The sequence below is a fragment of the Lycium barbarum genome, chromosome 11 (genome assembly GCF_019175385.1).
Source record: "Lycium barbarum isolate Lr01 chromosome 11, ASM1917538v2, whole genome shotgun sequence".
Taxonomy (NCBI): domain Eukaryota; kingdom Viridiplantae; phylum Streptophyta; class Magnoliopsida; order Solanales; family Solanaceae; genus Lycium; species Lycium barbarum.
The window spans coordinates 72,143,138-72,162,218 of record NC_083347.1 but is presented as its reverse complement, the minus strand read 5'-3'; the positions used below and the strand labels follow the sequence as shown (position 1 = coordinate 72,162,218).

Below are 19,081 nucleotides of genomic sequence, written 5' to 3'. Positions count from 1 at the left end.
AGTTAATTGAGAATATGGAGGGACAAAATTAGGTTTCAACAAAGGGAAGACAATTAAAATTAGTATTTTAACTTGTATACACAAGCCGACCATTACACTTACCATAATGATGTCAAGTATAATTGTGGATATAAAGTTAAACATGAACTCGAGTTCACCTCCTTCGAGGATGAGGGGTCAGATAACTAACTACTGGAGTAGCGAATGATGTCTGGGTACTGTGAGCAATAAGATCCTCATGTTAGTAGTGAATTCTTTTCGCATGTACTGGATTCCTACGTGGAGCTCTTGTAAAACCTTAATAGTTATAGCTCTTGATGCTTGCAGTTGCACAAACTATTTATCAGCAGGAATTACGTGTGTTATTGCCATGAACCTGATTTAGCTCTAGTTCACCATGTTCAAAATGGGAGATGTAGAATATTGAGTTTGGGTCGCGGGTCGCTCACGTGGATCGACACGGCCATTTAGAGGACTAAGCCTAAAGGAGGTTACCTAGGGAAGTTAAAACTACTGCATGTCAAAATAAGTGGAGACGTGCTTCAGTTTATGGAATGGTAGTTTTTCTTTCGGAAAAGGGTCAAATATACCCCTGCTGTTATACTTTGGGTTCAAATATACCCCTCCACGGTTAAAGTTGATCAAGATGGAGTCAAATCTCACATGACATTAATATTTTAATGAAATAAATATCATGTGGCTTGCCACCTCACTAAAAAACTCAATTTTACCCCTCCCCTCCCTATCTTCTTCCGCCACCACCATCTCCTCCTCTACTACTACCACCCTCCTTATGGCCACCACCATTTTCACAAACTCAAACTCAAAGCCGATGTATTAATTATCACAAATACAATATTAGCTTTTCTACTTCCTTCAATTATGCTTCGATTTCCTCGACGTTCTTCGTATACGTGAATTTTTTATCCTTATACGTGATTCTTGGGTCGGAATTTTTATTGATGGAAATATTTTCTAATTTTTTTTTCCGTGAATCTTCTTTCTATGTAATTTTAAGAAGAAAAATCTTCTTTTATTGATTTGGTTGGTGAGTTGTTGTTGTTAACACAGAATTACACACTTTTGCTAAATTGGTTGGTGAAGTCTTTCGTCCTTCTTGTTTTCTGTGCGTCAGCTTTTAGTACTTGAATATCAAATTTCAGGGTAGACGATTTTATTGTTTGAATTAGCTTCTTATGTATAATGTAGTCCAATTATATTCTAAATTTCCCTGCAGCATAAATTTAAGAAAAGTGGAATGCTTTTTTTAAAACAAATTTTAAAGATGTTTTTAGATCCTTGGTTCTGTTTTCTGTTTATGTTAAAGGCCCTTTGCTTTCATATTTACAAGGAAACACAATACACAACAACTGGGATTCCCACCAATAATTAATGCACCGGCTTTAAGTTTGAATTTGTGAAAATGGTGATGGGCATAAGGAAGGTGGTAATAAAGGAGGAGGTGGTGGTGGTGGAAGAAGATAGGGAGGGGAGGGGTAAAATTGGGTTTGTTAGTGAGGTGGCATGTCACATGACATTTATTTCATTAAAATATTAATGTCATGTAGGATTTGACTCCATCTTAGTCAACTTTAACTGTGGAGGGGTATATTTAAACAAAAAGGATAACGGCAGGAGTATATTTGGACCCAAAGTATAACGAGAAATATTTTTTGCCCTTTTCCGATAGTTAAGGGGTTTATTTGGCCCTTTTCCGTTGTTCTTTTCTCTCCTAGCCTTTATATCTCTTCCAATAGAGAAAGAAAAAAAGTAGACTCTTCCCACATTGTAAAAACAACACGGCATCTAATTTGTGAATTAGTACTATAGTTCCAAGAAATTCAGAGTTCAACTTGGAGCAATTTCTTTGATGGCAAATTTGATGATTCTTCCGTCGCGTTAAAATACACAATTGTTCTTGCCGCTCAATTTATCTTACAGTAAGGACCTTCGACGTGCATCAAATAGGAGATGAGTCAGGAGGGCAGAAAGCTCCATAAGAGTATTGCAAAACGATCACACTGAAAATACCCATACAGAAGATACGTGACACCTATTTACCCAATAGAAAGGGACATCCTCTCTCTAATTTAACAAGTGGATATTTTTGTGGTCATGGCAATTTATAAAGTTAAGGAATTTGAGTTTTCAAATAGAAAGTGCCTTCTTTTTGGAATAAAGGGCATGTAAAAAAAAACAGATTTTAGCTCCAAGTCCTCTGTTGTTTTTCCTCTGTTGTTTTCCAAAAAGAAGACAACAAATGAAAGGCACACATGCTACCTACGCAGATGTAGTTGAGAAGAAGCGAAAAAGGTCAAAAGGACCAACAAATTTCGGACCTTGGCAAATCCATTGATATTAATCTAATCCAATTAGAATGCTTGGTACTTTGTAGTTGTACATAAGCAAAATACTGAAAATCGTATTTACTCTCTATTTCTCTACTGGATAGGCTTCACTACCTGCAGTCTTCGTAATAGAAGAGACATTTAGTGATACGTGCAAGCCAATTCATTCGGGACCCTGCAGCTCCACTCTTTTTTCTATTCAATGATCAGCTTCCTGGCTCTGTATTTTCACATCGAGAATTAAGCGCTTAGAAAAAATCAAGAATGTCCATATAACTCCCGAGAGTGATCAGGTGCCAAAGTGTCTTTACACATACATGTTACTTTTGAAGTATACAGAAGAAATAAAAGTTAATCATTGAGTAAGAGTGACTTGTTCTTCTCCAGCGGCCTCACCAGGACCTCTATGATCAGGTATCCAAAAGGTAAGAACTGATGATGCAGCAACAAACATGACTCTTCTTGGGGCCCATTTCAAGCACGATACCACGCCTATGTGGCTATCCCAGCTACAAACCTATCAAAACAGTCAAATTTTTAGCCCTTGGAAGATAAAGAATACACAAACTGTACAGATGATTAATGGAAAATAAAGAATAATATACATTTGATAAAAGAGTATATGAAAATAAACATGTCATGTGTTACATCGGTCTAGCATAAACAGCGAGTGTAGATAAGGTTTTCCTATGAGTAATAAGGGTGCGCATAAAGACAGGACACTCAAACAGGTGGATCAATGATGTCCAAGTTTTCAGCTGGGAAGACCAAAATAATAGCTGTAACAGGCACAACCGAGAGAGAAACCAAAAGGAGACCTTATTTTGTGTGTTGATGTGCCATGCATGCAAGTTTCCATCGCCTGAACCTTCAACATGAACACAAAGCATCTTAGTTCTAGACTTCTAGTATCAATTATAAGATCATAGAGAAGAATGCCTCAAGTTTGCATTTGGCAGTTAGCACTTCATATTAAGAACAAGATGAAACATAAGAACAAGCTTCGACAGCAGAACAATTCCCATCAAAAGCAGAGGCGCAAACCAAAAAATAGCAAGTGCAGGCAATGCAGATGCATGATCACTAATGCCCAGGATCTTTTTTGATTTTTCCATTAGCGTTAAATACTGATGACAATCAAGTCATTATGCTTATACAAGGCTACTGGTTCACAACTTAAATATAAGAATAATACTGGTCGAGCTTTAAGATTATAGGTATACGCTTTCACTTTCTTACTCTTATCTATTTTTTATTTGAGCAGTAATGATCATTGATCAGCGAAGGTAGAAATTAGTTTAAAAAAAAAAAAAAGGACATGCAAGATCAATATGGTTAACATTTATGTAGTGCATCCAAATGAAAACTATGCACAACTTGCAAGTAACACGAATCAGGTTCACAAGGTCAGCTATGAAAGATTCCAGGAAAAAACGACCAAAAAGGCACAAAGATAGGGAATACATTACTGCTTCGACATTCCTATAGGGCATTAGATTTTTTTAATGTCAGTAATGTCCCCGGACAATTTGCACACACTCCGACTAATTCATCTGGCAGTCTGCTACAGTCCACAAGCATAAATGCCATGTGAACCTACACATCAAGGCTGGAGTAAAGTGGGATCATACTGATCATCGCAGCAAGGTTCGAATGTGGGATATACAATTTGTTAATCTTTACACGTCAACCGCTCTATCATCCCCTTCCAACAAAGTGCATTTAATTCTTACATCACAACAGTTTTTGAAAAGCATAGCAAACTTCTTTTGTGTGCACAAAATCATTCTCGGTAAGTCTTGAAATTATAATTTCAGATACTTATAACACAACACTGACATATTATCTCAATAATGAAAGCCAATATCAAGCAAAATTAATATAACATCGTAAAAATGGCAACTTTCATTCCGAAAACTTTGGAAACCAAGTGGAAACAAAAAGGTTTCGGAAGTTTTAGCTTCTACTACATTCTGGTGTCAAAATCTCAACAATAGGGCTTAATGATTGAACTTGAACATCTATTGCACCATCGTCATCCCACAACTTAATAATCTGTTTTCAGATAAATAAAAGTTTTCCCAGCTGCATTAAGAGGAAAGAACATATAAACAGCTTACTATCTTATCTTATCAAAAATCTTCAAGTAACACAGACAGCCAAATCTCTTTATCAGGTTCACTTTCAAATAAGCATTTCTTTTTTTGAGATCAAGAACTCAGCCTACTCATGTACATTTACTGCATACTATACACTAGCCGCTAAGTCTAATATCTAAGCTCCAACAATAATATAGGAGGATTCTTCTATAGTTAATAATAAGCTCAAAAACTTTAATCTACTACCTGAAACAACATACTGGCCGTCTGGCGTAAATGTTGCCTCCATTGCCGTTGAGGAGGGATCCAGATTAAACCCACACCGCTGCGCCAGTAAAATAATTTAGTCATTTAGTGTTGAATACGCCGTAATAAATAATGAAAAATATGAGGAAAAAAGAAAAGAAACTAGAGCAGAAAGAATGCTGATGGAGAAGTAACCTTCTCTCCTCCATAGGCGTCAAGGACGTAGATGCTATTACTAGTAGTCGATAAAAGCATTGATTTTCCATCATTGCTGAATTTTATGTCACAAACCTCAGCTGTATCTCCACCAACTAGGAAGGTATCAAAGGGTCCCTACATATCACAACACATGACAAAATTCATTATTTGTAATGTAAAAAGGAAGCTGAACTTTAGAGGCACAAACCTTGTCATACGATCTCGAATCAAACAATTTGACGGCACCCCCTTCCATTGCCACTGCAAAGACAAGGCCTTGTTGGTCATAAGCAACTGCAGGCCTACCTCTTAGATGCAACATCCCCTGAAAACTACAAGAGTGAGTGATATCACAAACATGTGTTTCACGAGGTAGAAGTTTGAATAGCTAATACCAACTGCTGGTATTCTTTACACTAAGTTAACACTACAGCACACTGGACCTGAACTAATAATATTTGTGAGAGCTGACAAATGCTAACATATCAGCAGATTAGTATCCAACCTGCTCAAAAGTAAGTGGGACTAAAGGCATAGATTAACTTGCTAGAACATATACATACTACATATCTTCTTTATGTGCTTTTGTATAGCAAGTGAATAGATAGTGTTTCACTTCAGTCATGCATGCACGAGCAAATGGTTGTAATCTGACCACCTTCTATCAATGATCTCAAAACTCTTTCATATTTCTCCTCACATTTAAATGTCGCTCGAATAATTTCCTTCGCCCTATCCATAGCTTCATAAACGTAGCTCACTGGTGGTTTTTGCTCCCGATCCACCAAACCAAACACTTTAATCAAAAGACCACCAACTTTAAGTGCATGAACAACATTATTCCAAAAGGTTAGCATCAGATTTATTTTCCTCACTTCCCTTTGCAAATTTACTATTGTTGCATTAGTAGAAGTGAACATCTTTCTTTCTTTTGCTTTGTAAATCTTTTGCAAGGTTAAGCAAAGCAATTGCATCTTGTCTTGGCAGGTTTACCTGTATTGTCATTTTTCAATAGAAGTGAACATTTTTCACAAGATCTGCAATTGCTTTTTTGACCTTTCAAGGTTTCACAAGCAAAAGAATTTTGACATAATATATAAATAGGCCCTTAAACTTGGCTTCAGCTAGCATGTATGCCCTTCAACTTTGGGTGTGCACAAGTAGGCACCTCAACTTGTATAAAGTTGAACAAGTAAACACAAATGCTGACGTAGCATTGATGTGGCACTGACGTGGCCCTCTAATATTTATGTGCCACGTCAGTGCCATGTCATCATTTGTGTTTACTTGTTCAACTTTATACAAGTTGAGGTGCCTATTTGTGCACACCCAAAGTTGGAGGGCGTCCTTGCCAGCTGAGGCCAAGTTTAAGGGCTTATTTGTGTATTATGCCAAAGAAAAACTTGCGAAAGATGTTCACTTCTACTGAATACAACAAATTTGCAAAGGAAGCTGGGAAAACACGCTGCAAAACCTGTTTCAATGCCAACCTTTTGGAATAGTGCTTTTCACACACTAGGTGGTTCTTTGATTTAGTTGCTTCGTTTGGTGGATAGGGATCAAAAACTACCAATGGGCTACATTTATGAATCTATGGATAGGGCCAAGTAAGCTATTCAAGTGGTATTTAACAACGAGGAGAAATATAGAAGAGTTTTTGAGATCATTGACCAAATACGGTCGGATCAACTTCACGACCTTTGCATATAAGTGGAAACATTTTGTTCCTGTCACTCTTTTATGATAATTCTGGGTTGGAAGAACAAGGTGGAGAAGTGCGGGAGTGATTCTTTAAAGTCTTGTTAAGTGTTTTTTTTTTTTTTTTTTTGATGAAGTAAGATGTTGTCATTGATATAGGGCAACTGGAAGGTGCCATAATACAGAAGCAAAAGCCAGAGGGCTTTTGAAGCAAAAAACATGTTAGTCTCCATTACATTAAAGCTATACTAGTACCATGGAGCTAACAAAGTCCAAAAAACTGTCAATGCTATTAACAGGAGTAAGAAAATTCCAGCTAAACAAAAAAACTAAGCATTTAGCCTTCAGTGAATGTGTTGGAGTTGATAACCCATCAAAACACCTGCGGTTTCTTTCATTCCACACGACCCAAAAGATGACTGCTGGGATCATTTCCCCGACATTCTTGATGGTTTTGTCAACTCTCCAAAAAATCCAGCTAGTGTAAGCCTCCTTAATGGTCCAAGGAAGGTTCCAAGATAATCCAAAAATTGATAAGAACAAATTCCAGATATCAGAGGTGACAGGGCAGTGAAGAAGTAGGTGATTGACACTTTCTAAGCTTTGGTGGCATAGATAGCATCTGTTAACTAGTGAGATTTTCCTTTTGCAGAGGTTGTCCTGAGTTAAGGCTGCTCCCTTAAGAGCTGTCCAGGTGAAGCAGGAGACTTTGAGTGGCATTTTTGTTCTCCAAACATACTTCCAAGGACAATCCTCAAGCACACCATTATGAGAGCACAAAACATTGTATCCTTCCTTGACTGTGAAATTCTTTTCCTTTGAACTTCCCCATAAGATTCTGTCTGGCTCCTGATCAGTAAAGATGAAAACCTCCAGTGTGGCTAGGAGAGCAATCAAATCATTGATCTCCCAGTCATTTAGGTTCCTTCTTAGTAAGGGCCTCCAAGTGTTGTCCTCTCTATTTTGAGCAATAGAGGAGTCCTTGTCGCTGGCAATAAGGATTATGCTAGGATAAGAGTCCTTCAGTAATTCATTTCCAATCCACCTATCTTTCCAGAATTTCACATTCAAACCATTGCCCACTTTATAAGACATGTTCTGAAAGAGGGCTAGATGGAAGCTGCTGATATGTTTCCAGGGGCCAACCCCATGTGGAAATGTGCTATCCTTAGGACTCCAATGATTCTGAGCTCCATATTTGGCAATAATTATCTTTTTCCAGTAACCTGCTTCCGGTTGACCATACCTCCACAACCATTTCATTAACATTTAAAGTCTTGTTAAGTTGGTCTCTGATATTAGTGAACAAGATGTTACATGACTTATATCGAATGAATTCTCTAAATAGTAAATACAAGCAAGCCAACGGACTTTTTGGAATTCCAATGGCTATTAGACATAGAATGATGAGGTCACCAGGTAATTCCAACGGCTTTTCAATTTAACTTCGAAATTAATTTTTCTTTTTTAAAAAAAATATTTGTTCTATAATTGAATGATGGTTTCAATATGGTTCTTCCACTCCACAGTCCACACTTACAAAAGTTTGTCATCAAGGTTCTAAGCCTAACTTGTAGCTCATCCGTATGCGAGAGGAATTGGAACTTGTTTGAACATGTAAGAATAAAGATTTAGTATATTGCTAAAATATTATCCTATTAGTTACTTACGACAACTTATTTGCAGATTCATACCAAGAAGGGGAATATACTCGACCTAAAGTGTCTCAATGATCTAATGTTCATTAAATACAATAGACAATTGATCCAATTTCTTTGGGCGATCTTGAAGCTAATGAATTGGCCAGTTATTTTATTTATTTATGCAATATTCATTTTGATATACTTTTAAAATTGCACTTCACTTCAATGAAGCATGCGCTTTGCTTTCTGCTTAAAGCCCTAGGACCCTTGTCGCTTTTTTGTGCTTCTCGCTTTGCAAAGTCCATAAGTGGGAACCACAGTTACAACTTACAACTGGCAAGTGCATTCAAAGAGAACAAGTCAACCTTAAAAGATAAATCTCTGTGATTTTCACTTCTATATAAGGCTGCTCTAATTCCCTCAACTTCTCCGAAGCTCGTTTAATTAGTTTCACTTGTTCTTTATTTCGTTTCATTGGATAGGATAAGCATCACTCAGTACATTTGGCGTCACTAAGGAAGAATATTTCATAATGAATATGTGTCGAATAACACCTTTTTTCCTATGTTACTGATCGTGTTATTGGACTAAAATGGAGGGTGGCGTAATAGCTAATGAAGCTGGAATGGACCCGGTACCTGCATAGGCAGAGGTAACACGTACCCAGTGGATTAGTCAACAGCGCCCCCCCCCCCCCCCCCCCCCCCAAAAAAAAAAAAAAAAACAAATATTGAACATCCTCAACATTTTAGAAGCCCGTTAAAGTCAGTAAGACAAGTCTAATATCCTTGATAATTGACGACTAGGTTTATTCCACAAAAGATGTGATACCAACCTGGCAGGCATTTACGCGAAGATCCCATATTCTAACACTATGGTCAAGAGAACCAGACATGAAGCTGTCATTAACTGGAGACATGCACAGTGATACAACCCTGCATCCAAGTCAGATTAACAGATTTGAAGATAATCATTATGTCAAAATCAAGTGCTAGTAGGAAGAGAGACGAAGGGAAAAGAATAATGTCAACTGATGACTGTTACAATACATAAATTGAACCTAAAATGTCACCCACCAAGAGTCTGTTATGTTTGTTTTGTAGGGCATCTTGTCCCCACCCTTGTATTCATTTCTTCTTCTACATTATATCAATCTTTATTTCTATTGGGAGAGAACACGTATAAATCTCCATAAATTATTTTTTTTCAAGCCAAAAGAAATTGTTCGAACAAATGTGTAAAGATAAATCAGTAAATCAAGCATTCTAGGCACGTTTACAACCATTTCAGTTGTTTTTACATAGTAACTATTCATTTAAATCAAATCAGGTAGTCTATTGTCAATCCCCATTTTTCTACAGAAAATGCACATTCTTCAAGGTTAAATACCACGGAAAAAAGCACCAACCTCTCTTTATGTCCCTTAAAGTAACGAAGGCATCGATTATCGTACATGGATAGGTAGCGCAAAGACTCTGGCAGCAGACACAAAGCAACATGTAAAGTATCCTTTCATCTAAGTCAAAATCAAAAGTTGGTCCAAAGAGAATCACCTCCATGCGAATCCAAGTTGTGTATTGAAGAGCAGATAACAGAATGAGGGTGGTGGGTAAAGCATATTCGATCAGCTCCATGCTTCTTATGATATGTAGTCTTCAGCAACCTGAAGGTCAAAGAACTTAAAGGAACTGTGTTTTCTCTTTTTTTTTAAGAAACTGGTAACTTTAAAGGAACTACGTATTCTGGTCAAGTTAAGATAGCTCATAGAGACATTAGTTGCATTACACAAAAGCTAAAACTTGCTCAACAGAATCATATCTTGAATCAGTCTAAGGCCTAAGTTGTATAAAACATTTCAAAATGGAGAAACAAGCACAAGGTAAGTATATGCTCCCCAACCTAATAGTGTTTTTGTCAAATGTGGAACTAGTATGAACACTAGCTTCCATCATTGACAGACTTTCCTATAATGATAGACAATGAAGATAATTTGAAAATGAATCTGAATAAGTAATTTATCAACATTTCTTTGGTACATTTATTTTTATAACTGAGAAATCCCCTAGAACCAATGGCAGAAAGTTTGAAACTCAGTGTATAATGGGTTTGCCCCTCTACCCTTCTCCATTTAAATACGAGGCTTTTGTCCACTGGTAAGGTCGAACCCGTGACACGCGCCTAACTCACACGTTACTTTGCGCTCTTACCACAGGACCCAAGCCTTGGAAGCCATAATCAACAATCAAAATAAATTGGTCGCAGTCAAGAGGACACCAATAGATCGCCCCAGCCAAAATATTTACAGTCGAAACCTTCTAAACATAGCTCACACAATCATGTCAAAGTTGCTTTTCATGCTCAAGAGCCCTATAGACAGGTGTCCGTTAACTTCCCAAATTAGTCTCATATAGGCCTTAACAACCATAGTCAATTCCTTGCACTCTTGTTCTCATATAATGGCCACTTTTGGAAGTGAACTTCTTAGTTTACCGTACAAATCAACCAATGGTGCAGTTCCAAGATGATTGAAACTTTTTCAGCCACTTTTTTGTCTATAAAGCTTAGCTTTCTCTATGGAATGGCTGCTGCAGCATAATGCAGTCTTCCTGTGAACCTGTAACTCTTTTAAATGCTCTTCTACTATAAGCTCTTCACATTTTTAAGCCCACGTAAATCATAAATTACTAAAAGTAGGAAGCCCGTAGTTGAAAGTTGGATTACCATAATACCCTTCAAAAGTTCATCGGCTAAATTACCCTCAATATAAAAGTAAAATTACCCTCATTAAATGATTATTTTGTACTTTCAAATATTTTGCCTATTACTTAATGGGAATATCTTTATACCCTCCAAAAAATAATAATTTATCCAATCAAGCCATTGAATTAATCAAACTTCTCTTGTTTTGGAGAATTCAGGAAGTTATTCCATAATCTGAAGCGATTGCAATATTTGTTGTTTACATTAAATGAAATGCCAAAAAAATGAAACGTATGTCGATTCATTTTATTGTGCCTATCATTATTGTTTAAAGGAGTTATATATCATTAGTTATCTTCCTAAGCTTTTCTATATTTCCACTTCTCCTCTACCATTTTTAACCCTTCATCAATCATGTGAATAGAATTCTTTCTATCTTCCGCAATTTATTTGGATGACTTTCAAGGGAAACTAAACTCAATGAGCTAGAAGCCAATGGAATTGACACAAGCTGGCCAAAATGCAGCCCTGAAAGTTCATGCGAGTTTTTTTGGTAGAGTTCATGTGATTTTTATGCTTGTATGCAAGGATGGATGTGGCTCGCCATCCATCCAGTCAATCACAATTTTAAAACATTCATATTGTCTCTAACATCATATATGACAAATATAGAATTTGCTTCAGGCTATATTTTTGCATGCCTTCCGCTTATACTGATCAGGACTTGGGAGGTGATTTTGTGGATACTTTCATTTACCATTTCGCTAAAATAAATAGCCTCGTGAAATTAAAGAACATTAGAGGATGATGAAATAGTCAAAGTAATAAGATGTATAAATCTAAAATTATTTGTCTAGGAAGTTGGAATAATATCGTATCCTCTTCACTCTTGAAATCTCTCTCATGTGCCTTGGTTAATAAATATTACGCTACTCAATCTCAGCCACTTGACATGTCAGTTTTATTTTGTTAACTCATATATCATATTAGAGCAAACAGGCCGTACAGCCAAAAGAAGTCTCATCTGCATAATTTTTTTTGGAATTGTAGTCCTCAATCCAGGATATACTTCTAAGCATGAATGAAACAGAATTCAATAAAGATACCCAATAGGACTGCCATCTGGTAGTAAAAAAAAAAATGGCATAAAGCCATATGTATGTGGAGTTTTGATGATTGACAAAGCAAAGACTTGGAACAAGAAAACCAGCTTATAAGGCATGTTGAACGCAGATGAAGAAATAATAGTACTGTTCCAAGCAAGAAAACACTGTGAATAAACCAGGTCTAGGTATATGTTAAAATTGAACAAAGCTAGACAATTGGTTGAGATAAAGCAGAGGTTTCAGACAATATAAAAGGTCTGAAAAGGGAAGCAGCACAGGATGGTTAGAACAGGTCCATAGACATGTTCCATTGCAAAGAAGCTACAAGAAAAAAGCATACACATGAACCAGAGTGCAAGTATGTGCGTTAATACAGAAGACAAGTGCAATGAAGCAGATCAGAGAGAGAATGAATGGTCCGTATACATGATCTATCACAGAGACAGATGCAAATGACACAGAGTAGTTCATTGAGAAATAGAACAAGCATGATTACATGTTCCATCAGAGCCAGTGGAGGAATGAAGTCAGGTCATCAGGTGCAGCGGATGAATGACCTAGACTCGAGGAGATCATGAGAAGAGCAGATGAAGGTGACTCACACTCAGAAGACAATGTTGAGAAGAAAGAAATTGTTCAAGCAAGGAGAGTTGCAGACAAAGAGAAACAGATGAATCAGGTCTGCAAACATGTTCAATGCAGAGCAAGAACACATCAGAGTCAAAGAGTGATCAGTGGTAGTATTGATGAAGGGAGTTGACAGGTCTGACAACATGTTCCAGCCAATATCTCAGAAACAGTTCAAAGGCAGATGCAGAATGAAAGAGATTGGTGGAACAGGTATATGAATATGTTCCAGCTCATACAGATGCAGATATCAGAGATGGATGAACCAGGTTGATGAAACAGGTTCGTGAACATGTTCCAAACAAATCCTACAGCAACAAGGATTTGTAGAAGAATTATGGTAAAGACTTGGCGGTCAAGTATGAAAGATTCTTTGCCATATTTGTCGAGATTAGTAAGCCTTCTACAAGGAAAAGAAGCCGACTCAACAAGGCAAGAATCCAAGTACAACACAAAACCCTATTGCGTGTTATGGTCCAACAAGGAGAAGGTTTTGTCACCGACCTGCGGAGCTACAATTGTTAGAAATACCCAGGTCTTACCAAGAAGAAGTTTACTTACGCACCCACAAAGAGAGAATTTAGAATACTAAGCTATCAGAAGACATATCAAGAATATTCAAAAATCCAGGATTGCATCCCTAGTGCAAGAAAAAGGATTGAAGGAATAATGTTCTCCGGTTCATAAGTCTAGATATCTTGTATTAGGTTGTGGTTATCGAGTTGTATCTTTATCAGCTTATTAAGAAGCATAAAAGTAGAGACAAACCATTGTAACTTCAAGTAGGAGTTTACTACTTGAAGATAGCTTGCTAGTCAGAGTTTGGGTAGCAAGGCTGAGGTTAGGAATTAGGTTGCAGAGTTTGTAACGTAACTCGCAGTTGTAGTGGAGTTTGGGGCAAATCCTGTAGGTCGTGGTTTTATCGCCCTTGTGAGTTGGGTGGGTTCCACGTAAAAATACTGTGTCCTTTATCTTCTTGTTTGCTTTTATTCCGCAAAAACGTTTGTAGAACAGGTTAGGTAACATGTTCTGTCCATAGGCGAGAAGTAAGTATACTTAGGGCAGACACCTAGATCATGCAAATCTAACACAGGATTTCCTAATGTAACATCTATACTGATTTTTTTTTATTTTGTAGTAACATCTTATACTGATTGAAGGATTGTTGAGGTTCAGAATACATGTAGCTTTTTCATAATACATGATCACAGAGAAAACGACAACTATATGAACTACAAACTCTTAGTGCTAGATGATCACATAATCCGTGCATATACCCTTTATATATTGCAAAAACTCATTACTACAACAACAACAACATACCCAATGCAAAAGTTCACAAACTTCAAAAAAATTAATTCAAAACTGCACAAAATCAACTAATTTAGTACTCACTCCGTTCCAATTTATGTGACATAGTTTGAATCGGCACAGAGTTTAGTAATGAAAGACTTTTGAAACTTGTGGTCTAAAACATGTCATAGCATATGTGTGGCTATAAAACTGTTGAAACTTGTGGCCTTGCCATAATATTTGCGTGGTTATAAAAGCTTCTCAGGGTAAAATGGGAAGTATAAAGTTAATTTTTTCCAAATTTAGAAGTGTGTCATTCTAATTTTAACGGACTAAAACCGAAAGTGTGTCGCATATGCTGGATCGGAGGTAGTAGTACTAACACATGGAAGTCATTTCAGAATTTGCAAGCTGGAAGAATATGATGTTGACAGCACCTGATAAGGCGACAAAATGGGTAATGCTCTGATGGAGATTCATCGAGTCTTTAAATAAAGGAGACAGAGACAACAATGCCCTGGTTATGCTCTGAACAATAACATATTCAAGCATTCTTGCTATGTTTTTTTCCTATTCTAGTCCTGTTCTGCAAAACCAATTTCAATCTCAGATGAGACTAAAAATATCATATATATGAATGATGCATAATGTTTAATATACTAATTTGGCATGGATGATGACCTGACACAATACTGTAACTGGATGATACAAAGGAAAATTACAGGAAGACCTTTTCTTGCAAGCTTGTTTCAAGGACTTACTTTCCATTGGCAATGTCAAAAAGTCGAATTGAGTCATCCTCACTTGTGGTTATGAGCAAATCTTCTTTCCGATGAAAATCAAGTGAGTTTATCTGTCCACCCTAAAAGAAAGAGATATGCCCGGGTAAAGGCAAGGTCGCCATAGATCCAAAGCTAAAATTAATAGATTGAAACAGCAATTTATATATCATATAGATCATTTAGTCATTACAGATTCGATTTTAAGCACCTCCTTAAAAAGTACTACATTATCTATAAGAACGTCTCACGCAATGCAGAATTTCTAGTAAAGCTACAAGATAGTGTAATGGTCAGAAAAAGAAAAGATCGTGAAAGATTAAAACTGTGAAGTCGCATAAAAGAGCATGAACGTGTAGGGTGAGCTCAAAAGTATGGATCTGTCCCTTGGTTTGCTTACAATTAGTCATCATTAACCTCCTCTATCCACATCAGGATAAAGGGTTTCTTTGATCGCATATTGAAAATAGAAAGCATCATTGAATTCCATCTTCAACTAGTTATTTTGCATTTAAACTGCAGCTTAAAAAACGCATCCAGGGGAGAGTAGACACAGGACCAAGGTAACCAATTTCCCATGCTCTCATCTTTGCTTTTGCTGTTAGCCTTAATGCATCTTTATTCCTCTTTCTTCAATCCTTTCTAGTATGTCATTTTTCAGAGTCCATGAAAACGCTAGAACTACTTTAACCATCAGGCCCATTGACACGATGGAAGCCAGGAAGGTAAATGTTACATAGTAGCAAAAGCAGTAGAATATGCTGTTAGATTCTCAGTGAAATAGGTTATTTCAAAGTCAACACGAGGGTGTACATCATTGTAAATAGATATATTTATTATCATAAAAGGTATTAAATTTTCTGCAAACGAGAAAATGCCTAAATAGCTAAATGGCACATTGATATTGCTCTTAGGACATACTTAAATCTTTAAGAAGTCAGCGTTATAGGATATGATTTTTTAACAAGCACTCATCGCACGCCACTTGATCGACCATATACCGAAAACAGTGCCCTGATCCTGATCTATCTATCATCTCAAACTCGAAGTCTATAGCGTAAAGATGTTGCTTCAATAAAAATCAGTTTTGATAGCCCCACAATAGGATCGCCTTGTAGTTCCAGCCATTGGAGTAACAACAGGTTGGATCTCCCAGGTACAACACTTGGCATGAACGCACCTGCTGCAGCCCTGGTGGCCAGCTTGCCTGGTAGATGAGTTAAGGTGCGAACAGCATAACCCAGACACCATGATATCTTCTTTTTTTTTTTTTTTTGATAACCGTGGTGTTCGAGCCAGCTTGCGCACACCTCGACTAATTTATCGGGATACCTATCACCTCCCACAAGCAACAGGTTTCGAGTAACTCTATTCACCAAGGCTAGGACAGATAGGAATAAATCACCTAGTGTTTTTTGTCTCTGCTGGAATTTGAACCTGAGACCTAATGGTTTTCAATCCACTTCATTGACCACTAGGCCACACACTCTTGGGTGCAACCCAGACACCACAGATGCCACACCAAAAACTAATGATAATAATAATCCAATCTTTGATATTCGATATTTATATTCTATATTTGCCAGTGAATGTGCTAATAGCTCTTTCCTAAACTAGCCCTTGTACTTCTGCTTAACAATGTTCCATTACTATTAGGTAAAAAAGATTGAATATCCTTTCCCCAAAATCGAGTAAGATCATGTAGAGAAGTGTGTTAAAAATTCACATGTATCAGGTCTTTGATAAGCAGGCCATTGTTTATAATGGCATGCTTGTCAACCCTCTTATTTATATAGTTCCCGTTGATAGTTTTCTCTTTTCCGGAATTTATTCCGCAAAACTGCTTGGACATAGAATTGTTACAATTTTCCGGAATTCAATTGAAGTTGAATTTCAGAATTTGAAAAACTCCAAAAAGCTGCTTTGACAATTTTATTCCAAATCGCTCACAAAAATTCAAAAAACAACTCCAATTTGTATTCATGTCCAAACACAACTCCAGCTTCCAGATACCATTTTCAACTTGAAAGCAAATACTCTCTCTATCTCAATTTATATGACATAGTTGGGATTTCAAGAGTCAAACTTCTTTATTTGGACTGTGAATTTGGACATACAATCTTCAAATGTTTTAGAAAATAATTTACATATTTGGAAAGTATATAAAAAGTATTATAAATCACAATAATTAATAATTTAATATATTTAAAGGGCATACAAATTAATCACGGTCAAAGATTTTCTAATTTGACTCTCGAAAAACAAAAAGTGTCGTACAAATTTGGACAGAAGGGGTACTGCTTTTTGTTCAAATTTAACAATTTTCAGTCCACAACACTCACAACAATTCAAAAAAAAAATACTCCAATTTATATTCATGTCCAAACACAACTCCAATTTCCAAATACAATTTTCAACTTAAAAACAAATACTCCCTCCATCCCAATTAATGTGACACTCATACCAATTTAATCCATCCCAAAAAAATGACACATTTCTATACTTTGTAACAATTCAACTTTAAATTTCTCTTTTTACCCTTAATGAGATAATTTCTAGTAACCCAAATTTCTATGATTTCTTTCTAACACAAGTTTCAATAGTCTTCTATTATTTCTTTTAACTCCGTACCCAGTCAAACACTTCCACAATAATTGGGACAAAGAAAGTACTACTATGTATACATGTGTATATATATATACACACACACAAATCTGTATGTATATATAGAGGAGAAACTCACAAAATCAGAGAAGACGGCTCCTACAGTCATGCTACTAACAATGTCATCAGTGATCTCTGACAGTGACGTCATCTTTCTTGTACAAAGAAACTTCAATCAGAATTTAACGCCTTTTTATGCTTATAGGGTTTTTATAAGCAAAAATAAAAAAAAAAACCTTGATATGGGAGGGAGAGGTCAACTCTAGTCATCGACTGTTTGACCACTTTTAAAGAGGAGATTTTGTGTATGTATCTTACTAGACGGCCCATGCCTATGCTGCGCACGACCAACACTTTAGATTATAATATATATATATATATATATATATATATATAATTGTGTTTGGATAGTGATTATATATATATACATATATGTATTATGTTCAAAACACGATTAATATAACATTGTAATTTGTGCTCCGTATTCAAAACTTTATAATATTAGTATTTGCTACGAATACAAAATCGGTAAAAATTTATTAATATTTTTAAAAGAGAAAACTTGTTTTAAAGTAAACTATTTTCCTCTCTTTGAGATAAAATAATAGCAATATTTAAGCATCAGTTGATACTTTCAATTTTAATTCGATTAATTTAAAGGTGTAAAATACTTATTATTTTTTATTAAATTTTGATTTGGATAATTCTAATTCAAATTATTAAATTAATTTTACATGTTTAAAACGAAACAAAGTAGAAATTGATTTTCTATTTAAACGAACAAATAATATTTTTTAATTTTTGGTAAATATTCTGGCTCATTTTACTTGTCATGTTGTCTTTTGCATGGTTTTTTAAGAAAATGTCGATTAGAATTATAATTTGACTAATTTACTTTATTCATTATTTGATCTCCATTTGATATATATTTTTTTTTTACGATATTAATCTCTTTTCACATTTATTAGAGTAAGAATAAAAATGAAAAAGTAATTAAATTCTATCTTATTTTAAAATATAAATATTTTAAGTATATTTATTTTAGTAAACATAACAAATAAATGACATGGCGGAATAGCAAATACAACAGTTCAATATCTAGATTAGATCTCAGGCTAATATAAAAAAAATTGTATGGTTTGGCTACTTAACCTTTTGAAGAAAAGCAATAATATAGGGTCCATATTTTTTGTTGTACAATAATTTCATTTGCTCCCACTAATGGATTGATACGCATGTGGCAATGAATCCATCATTATTGACTTAATGAGATACTTTGGAAATTACATGAATATTATTTAATTTTTTAATATGGGGTGCACTTTTTTTTTTTGGACATTATTAGTTTGCACTATTTTTATGCATACATATATATATATATATATATATATATATATATATACATTATATTCAAAACACGATTAATATAACATTATAGTTTGTGCTCCGTGTCTAAAACTTTATTATATTAGTGTTTGCAACGAATACAAAGTCTGCACTTTTTTTTTTGACATTGTTTTTTTTTTAATATGGGGTTCACTTTTTTTTTATATTGCTTGATTTTGTTAATATGGGGTCCACTTTTTTTTCTGTGAGTTTGGAGATGGTAGATTCCACTTTTTATTTTTTATTTTTTATTTTTTATATTGATTGGTGTTGTTTAGTATGGGGCTCACCTTT

At 35.6% G+C, this 19,081-nt stretch overlaps 1 protein-coding gene across 2 annotated transcripts; it reads right to left on the bottom strand.

Moving 5' to 3' along the window:
• Positions 1–2,510: 2,510 nt before the first annotated feature.
• Positions 2,511–17,715, bottom strand: LOC132616879 (protein ANTHESIS POMOTING FACTOR 1). Of its 2 annotated transcripts, XM_060331637.1 has the most exons (10): positions 17,481–17,710; positions 14,720–14,820; positions 9,786–9,895; positions 9,641–9,707; positions 9,068–9,167; positions 5,100–5,216; positions 4,889–5,026; positions 4,694–4,772; positions 3,167–3,216; positions 2,511–2,865 (listed from the first exon to the last, which is right to left on the bottom strand). In XM_060331637.1, the coding sequence occupies exons 1-10, from the start codon at positions 17,550–17,552 to the stop codon at positions 2,704–2,706; spliced, it is 996 nt and encodes a 331-aa protein (XP_060187620.1). In that variant the 5' UTR covers positions 17,553–17,710; the 3' UTR covers positions 2,511–2,703. The 2 variants fall into 2 exon arrangements, with proteins under 2 accessions (XP_060187620.1, XP_060187621.1); XM_060331638.1 differs by lacking the exons at positions 9,641–9,707; positions 9,786–9,895 and having other exon boundaries at positions 17,481–17,715.
• Between the last annotated feature and the right edge of the window lie 1,366 nt (positions 17,716–19,081).

Bases quoted from the DNA above. Each gene is read 5' to 3' on its own strand.
- LOC132616879 (XM_060331637.1), bottom strand. From the start codon at position 17,552: ATGACGTCACTGTCAGAGATCACTGATGACATTGTTAGTAGCATGACT. The intron at 9,896-14,719 runs GTAAGTCCTTGA...TTTGACCTTCAG, and splicing joins TTTGACATTGCCAATGGAAA to GTTGCTGAAGACTACATATC. The intron at 4,773-4,888 runs GTTACTTCTCCA...TTACTGGCGCAG, and splicing joins ACGCCTATGGAGGAGAGAAG to CGGTGTGGGTTTAATCTGGA.